We start from the raw sequence: 8,764 nt of genomic DNA on the forward strand, positions 1-8,764 counted from the left end.
GGACTCGCATTTCTCTCGCTGCGAACACACGTGTCGTCGTCGCACCCGTTACCAGTTTTGCCGTGCTTCGTTACCTCGCTTATTGGATGCCAGTGCGTTCAAGGCAAACTGCAACTATATTTGACACTGCGTGAAAGGCCTAGTCTCAGATAGCGTAGACGCACCACCGTGTAAAATTTGACTTTTCTAGTACGAGCGCAAGCGCCAAGGAAAGCTCGCAAATATAGTCGTTGTCTGTAGCAAAATTCGAAAGGCGGCACCATTACCCTTGCCGGAAGTGACACATGAACTCCTTGGCTTCACCGCCCAGATAAGATGCTGGGCCTTACGTCATAGCGAAAATCACCAAGTCAGCTGCTTAGGTGCTGCTTAAAGTCTACTAACAAGAAAACTATGAAATTAACGCCCATGCAGCATTGCCAAGATTGTTTTATGGGTATATACTACTGATTCATAACACATTATTGTTGCCATTTATTTTTTGTAGTTGACCTTCACTGGGTAGACAGAGTAGTTGGGAGTGTTCGAATAGTAAAATTTCCTAATGCATTGTGAATATTCGAGAAGAACAACTCATAAATAAAAACAAATGTTACGCCACTAAGCAGACGAGCACCAAGTGAAACACAAAGGAAATATAGGGGGGCCAACTTCCAACTGTTTATTCACCAGAAACCACGCTAGTTTGTACATGAAACTTAAGCGCAAGGTAATCACAGTAGAGATAAATTAACAGGGGTTGTGACTAAATGATAACTGAACAGGGCGGACCTCTAAATGCTTTCTCATTTCTAAAGAAACTCGTTAGCATGCAATTCGCTTAGTAAAAAAGTTGCAGTTTCGCCCAAAAGGCGAAGCGTCGACTGTGTTAGTAAATTATTACACAGCTATAGGAAGTAAGGATAGTAGTTTTATCGGCTGTATACACTGGGGAACATTCGCTTAGTAACTCAATTAACAAGCATGCTGTCAGCGCGCAAAAGCAAACATGAACACATCACATTCGACGGACAGTCGCTGCCACAACGATGGTGTGAGCAAGCGCGGCAGCAGCAGCGAGCGAAGCTTCAACGCAAGAGAGCACAGCGCGCACAAAGATCGTTCAGATCCCTTGCCGAAGCCATGCTTGGCTGCGCGCGAGATTGAGCCGCGATCGTCATATTCCTTCGAGAAAATTTGGACGAAAGGAGGGAATGTTTGCCATATTGCAGGGAATCGGTCAAGTAAATATTAGAATGATGCTTTTGAGCGCGGAATCACTTTGACAAACCACAACGCACCCTTTTCAGTGCACGGGCCAACCATAGAGCCGGTCGGCTTCATGTTTTAATATCCTTTGTTGTGGAAAAGCTGGTGTCCTGTTTCGGTACAAAACACCAACTGCAATTTGTTACATCAATATTCGATAAGTTAACCTACTCAAAATCGCTCAAAAGCAGCCAGCCACCAGTGTTAGCTGATGCTATAGAACTCTGTCTACACAGACGGTATGTCGGGAACCGACATCAGAAAGTGCCACATAAGTGGTTAAGTTCTTGTATCGTTCCTCGGCCGAGATGTTGAATAAACTATAATGTTTTTTTAAAGACACACACACGCATATGAATGGATGAATTCTCGTGTTTTACCTGCCAAAATCACGGTTTGGTTATGAGGCACGCCGCAGTGGGAGACTCCGGATTAAGTTTGACCACCAGGAGATCTTTAACTCCGTGTTTTGAATGCACGGGACACGGGCGCTGTTGAATATCGCCCCACCGAAATGCGGCAGCCGCGGCCGGGATGCGACACCGCGACGTCGCGCTTAGCAGCGCACCATCACACACGCTGAGCAATTACGCTGGCCCCGTAGGAATAACTCCAATATAGAAAATAGTACGACACACTGTCGCGAAGAAAGCATGCCGCGGGCGCCTTTTTCACTTCCCGTGAATTTTGTGGTTTCGTCGATGCGGAGGGAAGCCTTTGTGCGGGAATGACCGCGACGGTGCCTCCTCGGGCACCGTTGTGGGATGGGAAGAGGACTTCGCACCCCGAGGTGCCATGTCCCCCAGTTTACATGTACTCGTCAACCCAATGATTCGGTACATTGACTCGGGCTGACTGGGCGGGGGGCTTTGATTCGGGCCAATGGTCATACACGGACAAGGGGGCTGTTGTGGTGTCGCACAACTGAGTGACTGCACTCAACACACAAACAGCCACGTCGGTCTTACAGGACCTGAGCCTGACTGACCTTCAAACACCCTTGACACACAATAGGTCAAGGCATACAACCATGGAGACCACCAAAGCCATCCGCTGAGTAGCGCGACTACACGAGGGTGCGCCAAGGCCGGTTCCGGCTTTAGGTTACACTGAGCCGAACAAGACCCCGTGGATCGACTGGCATACATGGCCGAGTCGAGCGACCTTAGGAGAACACTCCAGCTGAATAATCAGAAATCACGGCAGGACGAGCCCACACTTAGAGAAACTTCTTGTCGCCCAAGTCATGCCGTTTCGGAATGAGATGGAACCAGACCTCCTTCCGTGCATTCACAAGCACTTCGTGAAGGCCCGACGCCTGTCCCCCGAAAACCACCTCACAGCATGCCAACCAAACTTGGTGTGAGCACTCGACAAGAAGAAGCACGAACTGGTTGATTGCCTGTTTAGGCAAATAGTGCAAAAATCGACCAGTCTGATATGGAACAACTGGGAGTTTATTAAGACTAGCAATTCTTTGGAGAAGAGCTACAGGAAGCAAACACTGCGTAACGATATGAACTAAGTCCTCACGACAGCCACAAAAGAGGCACACTCCATGAACTGTGACTGCTGTGACGGACTTGTAACTCAACGGCAGGCCCCTTCGAGCCAGGCGGTACATGAATGTAGCTCACCTAGCGTCGAGAAAACGGGCCTTAATGAGCTTCCAGCTTGGCCTGTGGGTGGACACATCGTACCATTGGCAATGCGGGGGGAGACCTGTGGTGGGGATATTGACTAGTTCTTAAATTGGAGTTCAAACTACGTCGGTGCCGGGCTGAACCTTGCGGAGGCCTACCAGAGAGTTGGCAGCCGCCGAATAAATGGTGGACGGGTAACCTGAGCAAGGCACAAAGTGGGAGAATGTACTCTGCGAAAACAACCAGAGTCGGGTGCTAACAAAAGAGGAAGTAAAGCATCGAGTCAGGAACATATTCGGGTAAAGAGCAACCTGAGTCCACCTAACGTGTAGTGCAGCAGTCACGATGCCCAGGTCGGGAATTCCACGTCCTGCCTTATCCCTGGGCGACTTGAGCACCTGCCGAGCTACACAACCAGTTCTCCCTTTCCAGGGGAAGCGAATGTGGAGCCTCTCCAAGATAACTTTCATTCGGGTAGGAACAGGAGGCACACGCGCCACATACGTAAGGAAGGAAAAGAGAAGTCAGCGAAGAATTGTCGCTCGAGCATTCAATAGGGATGACAACACGCTGAATTCCTGAATCCTGGTTTCAAGCTTATCCTTAGCCTCCTGCCTGTTTGGTTGGCTCGAATTGGAAGTCGGCTTCAATGGACCCTGGTGGCGGCACAATGGTGCAGATTCCAGAAGATACTTTTTCAAAACCCCCAACGTAGGCACGTGCATCGGCGGCAAGCAGGAGCTGTGGCTTCCTTGATAGGCTTATCTGCGGCGACAAGAAAGACGTTTCAGGCATGCTTTTCACTGCCCCAGCATCTGCCAAGTGATCCGGCGCACGATGGTGTCCGGATTTTGTATGTTTCGATGGCCCCTGCTGGCGGCCCAGTGGTGCATATTCCAAAAGATACTGTTGCCACACCCCCAACGTCGGCACGTGGATACGCGGCAAATGCAGCTGTGGCTTGTTTGATAGGCTTCTCTGCGGCGACAAAAGATACGTTTCAGGCGTGCTTGTCGTTACCCCCGCTAATGACAAGTTGTCCGGCGCACGATGGTATCCGGTTTATGTAGGCTTCGATGGCCCCTGGTGCCGGCACAGTGGTGCAGATTCCAGACGATACTGTTGCCACATCCGCAACGTAGTCACCTGCATCCGCGGCTAGCAGCAGCAGTGGCTTGTTTGATAGGCTCATCTGCGGCGACAAGAAAGATGTTTCAGGCGTTCTCTTTGCAGCCCCCGCTGCGGCCAAGTGGTCCGGCACACGATGGTGTCCGGTTTATGTCGGCTTCCATGGACCTTGGTGGCGGCACAATGGTGCAGATTCCAGAAGATACTTTTTCAACACCCCCAACACAGGCACGTGGATCCACGGCAAGCAGCAGCTGTGGCTTGTTTTATAGTCGTATCTGCGGTGACAAGACGTTTCAGGCGTGCTCTATGCTGGTCCGGGGCACGATCTTGGCCGCATTAGCTCGGCTTCGATGGACCCTGGTGACGGCACAGTGGTGCAGATTCCAGAAGATACTGTTGCAACAACCCCAACGAAGGCACGTGGATCCGCTGCAAGCAGCAGCTTAGGCTCGTTTGATAGTTTATCTGCGGTGACAACTGTTGTGTACCGATTCTGGCCGCTGAGTTCAGCGGATAACGTATCTGCATCAGTTAACCCCTGCTTTGACGAGCGCCCTCTCCCTGCCTCAAGAATGTATATATTGTAGCAGTTATCAAGTTCCCACTGTTCTGTGTTTGTTTCGTGACGGCAATAAAAGGTTATTGCCGATACGCCTTGTCGCGATGGTGCCTCGCGATACGACCCACGCAGCAACATAACACTGGCGACGAGGATGGGATTGAATGAGACCGCCGCAGAAGCTAGCTCCTGTCCGTACTCGTTCACAATGACGGCCACCACAACGGAGGGGCTCGAGCCTTTCGCCATCACCCACCCTGAAGAGTGGGAGGACTATGCAGAACGTTTCCAGTTCTTCCTCGAGGCGCAGGACGTTACGGACGCCAGTAAGAAGAGATCGATATTCCTCAGCCGCTGTGGTCCCGCCACTTTTCAATTAGCCAGGGCGCTCGTGGCACCGGCCCAGCTGAAGGATACACCGTTCGAAACAATCCTCGCCGTTCTGCGTGACCACCTAGCGCCGAAACCACCGGAGCTTGCCAGACGATATGAATTCCATCGCCGCGACCAGGCACCAAGTGAGCCTGCCGCCGCCTACCTCGCTGCTCTTCGAACGATGGCACAGCACTGCAACTTCAACGACCTCGGCACCGTGCTACGGGATCGATTCGTGTTCGGACTGCAAAACGACACGGTGAAGCGGCGACTACTGGCGAAAAAAGAGGTGTCTTTCACTAGTGCTGTCGAGGAAGCAGTCGCCGCTGAGGCCTTTGCCCGGGAAGCCAGCCTAGCCTCGTTTCAAACCACCAACGCGCCACGTTTCGAGCCCGTGCATCAAGGGACGACGACGGGCGATGATGGCGAGCAAGGCAGCGCCGAGGATGTTCTTCGGTTACGTGCGAGCCTCACTCAGCGACGGGACACCGAGAGATTGGTGGGCGGCCCCTGCGGCAGCTGTTGAGGCCCGCACGAACGCCGCCTGTGTCGGTTCCGTGGTGCCCAGTGCAGGGAATGTGGAAAAACCGGTCATATTGCTAAGGTCTGCCGGTCCCGGAGGCAGCTTAGCCCACGTCTAAATGCCAAAGATCAAGCCCAGATGCAACAATTCAAGACCACTCCTCGCACAAACATTTCATACTGCGACGACTTGGCAGTTACTGCTATCAACGAACTGTCTAAACCCGCCAAGAGGAAGATACATGTGAGTGTAAAAATTGAAGGCACACAGTGTCAGATGGAGGTTGATTCAGGATCAACTTTTTCCATTATCTCCGACGCCACAGCCAGACGCATTTTTCCAAAGGGGCGTGTCAGAAACCTACAGCCACTTGATGTTGTCATGAGGGACTATCAAGCAAACCGTATCGCTGTACGTGGAGTTGGTACCGTCCGAGTGCAGTTCAAAGGCTGCAGCGGTGGCGTAGAGGTAGAACACCCGCCTCACGTGCAAGAGGTCCGTGGTTCGAATCCCGGTGCCGGCAATTTTCCACCGGATTAAAAAAAATTCCGCGTGTTGATGAAATTGCACAAACAGGCCTGGAGTGTGGCCTGATCCCGGTGACCAGAACCGGTAACGCACTCCCTCACCAGAGCAGGATTGGCCACCCTGGTGCAGTACTTGGCCACAACCTCCTATATGAACACAACAATCTAACCCCGGCCCTCAGTCCCCAGCAGCTGCGAAGCAACTGACCACGGCGGCGGTCAGAACTGTGGCGCAGCAGAGGGTGCTAAGAATCACTGGCTCCGGACAGGCCGCCATTGGAATATGAACCTGGCAACGTTTAACGCTAGAACGATATCTAGTGAGGCGAGTCTAGCAGTGCTATTGGAGGAATTAGAGGGCAATAAATGGGATATAATAGGGCTCAGTGAAGTTAGGCGGCCAAAAGAAGCATATACAGTGCTAAAAAGCGGGCACGTCCTGTGCTACCGGGGCTTAGCGGAGAGAAGAGAACTAGGAGTCGGATTCCTCATTAGTAGGAATATAGCTGGTAACATACAGGAATTCTATAGCATTAACGAGAGGGTGGCAGGTCTTGTTGTGAAACTTAATAAGAGGTACAAAATGAAGATTGTACAGGTCTACGGCCCTACATCCAGTCATGATGACCAGGAAGTCGAAAGCTTCTATGAAGACGTGGAATCGGCGATGGGCAGAGTGAAAACTAAATACACTATACAAATGGGCGACTTTAATGCCAAGGTAGGCAAGAAGCAGGCTGGAGGAGACAAGGCAGTGGGGGAATATGGCATAGGCACTAGGAATAACAGGGGAGAGTTATTAGTAGAGTTTGCGGAACAGAATAATATGAGGATAATGAATACCTTCTTCCGCAAGCGGGATAGCCGAAAGTGGACGTGGAGGAGCCCGAACGGCGAGTCTAGAAATGCGCTAACTCTGCGCTAACCCTGGCATCACACAAGATGTGGACGTGCTCGGCAAGGTGCGCTGCAGTGACCACAGGATGGTAAGAACTCGAATTAGTCTAGACCTGAGGAGGGAACGGAAGAAACTCGTACATAAGAAGCCGATTAATGAGTTAGCGGTAAGAGGGAAAATAGAGGAATTCCAGATCAAGCTACGGAACAGGTATTCGGCTTTAACTCAGGAAGAGGACCTTAGTGTTGAAACAATGAAACACAATCTTGTGGGCATCGTTAAGGAGTGCGCAATGGAAGTCGGTGGTAACTCCGTTAGGCAGGATACCAGCAAACTATCGCAGGAGACGAAAGATCTGATCAAGAAACGCTAATGTATGAAAGCATCTAACCCTACAGCTAGCCGTATGTAAAAATACTGAAAGATATCTATAGCGGCTCCACAGCCACCGTAGTCCTCCATAAAGCAAGCAACAAAATTCCAATAAAGAAAGGCGTCAGGCAGGGAGATACGATATCTCCAATGCTATTCACAGCGTGCTTACAGGAGGTATTCAGAGACCTGGATTGGGAAGAATTGGGGATAAAAGGTAATGGAGAATACCTTAGTAACTTGCGATTCGCTGATGATATTGCCTTGCTTAGTAACTCAGGGGACGAATTGCAATGCATGCTCACTGACCTGGAGAGGCAAAGCAGAAGAGTGGGTCTAAAAATTAATCTGCAGAAAACTAAAGTAATGCTTAACAGTCTCGGTAGAGAACAGCAATTTACAATAGGCAGCGAGGCACTGGAAGTCGTAAGGGAATACATTTACTTAGGGCAGGTAGTGACGGCGGATCCGGATCATGAGAAGGAAATAATCAGAAGAATAAGAATGGGCTGGGGAGCATTTGGCAGGCATTCTCAGATCATGAACAACAGGTTGCCATTATCCCTCAAGAGAAAAGTATATAGTAGCTGTGTCTTACCAGTACTCACCTACGGGGCAGAAACCTGGAGGCTTACAAAAAGGATTCTGCTGAAATTGAGGACGACGAAACGAGCTATGGAAAGAAGAATGATGGGTGTAACGTTAAGGGATAAGAAAAGAGCAGATTGTGTGAGGGAACAAACGCGGGTATATGATGTCTCAGTTGAAATCAAGAAAAAATTACCGACGATTACGTTACTTCCTAATGCGAAATTTGAGCGCAGCAAATAAGCTGTTTCACCTTTTCGATAGATTGAGGCAAAGAAATCGAGCAACACATGTATGCGCTATCACAGAATTTTTTTTTTATTTTTCACACGTATTCGTTTAACAAAGACTCCACTAACAGTTCTTGACAGTCATGAAGGAAGCTTTGTGGTCGGAGAAATAGACTGATATATGTTCGACTTGGTACACCAATGCTTGATTCTCAAAGACGAGATTTATACAAGTGCCTCGCGAGGTTGTCACAGCCGTGGGACGCGTTACGAGCGAGAGGAACGGGATGTTCTCCCGCATAAGTGTTAGGAAATTGCTTTTTGTCTTTATGTCAACATTAAAGTCCCCCACTACTAACATCGGTGTGGATCGATGGACGGTTAATGCGAGTTTCAGGAAGTGCACGACGTCTTTCGTGAGTGCGGTAGCGGACTCACGAAAGCGGTATCAGTCGGTCGCTGCTAGCGCTGGGGGGATGAAAGGGGGGTGCAGCTGGCTACGAGGCCGACGATAACGCCGACGACGACGCGAAACCCAGGAACGGACGCCAAAGAGCCATTTGTGTAGCCAGCCCTCCTCCACAGTCTCTCCTCCTCCCTTCCATGATCCTCCCTCGCCCGGAGAGCCGACAGCGCGCATGCGCGGCGGCGGAGCAGCAGATTCGTCGGC

At 50.5% G+C, this 8,764-nt stretch overlaps 1 protein-coding gene across 1 annotated transcript; it reads left to right on the plus strand.

The window, feature by feature from the left end:
* Nucleotides 1–4,789: 4,789 nt before the first annotated feature.
* On the plus strand, nucleotides 4,790–5,482 carry LOC139050087 (uncharacterized). The gene has a single exon (XM_070526305.1). The coding sequence runs from the start codon at nucleotides 4,790–4,792 to the stop codon at nucleotides 5,480–5,482; it is 693 nt and encodes a 230-aa protein (XP_070382406.1).
* Nucleotides 5,483–8,764: the final 3,282 nt, after the last annotated feature.

The sequence above is a fragment of the Dermacentor albipictus genome, chromosome 1 (genome assembly GCF_038994185.2).
Source record: "Dermacentor albipictus isolate Rhodes 1998 colony chromosome 1, USDA_Dalb.pri_finalv2, whole genome shotgun sequence".
Classification (NCBI taxonomy): Eukaryota; Metazoa; Arthropoda; class Arachnida; order Ixodida; family Ixodidae; genus Dermacentor; species Dermacentor albipictus.

Bases quoted from the DNA above. Each gene is read 5' to 3' on its own strand.
- LOC139050087 (XM_070526305.1), top strand. From the start codon at position 4,790: ATGACGGCCACCACAACGGAGGGGCTCGAGCCTTTCGCCATCACCCAC.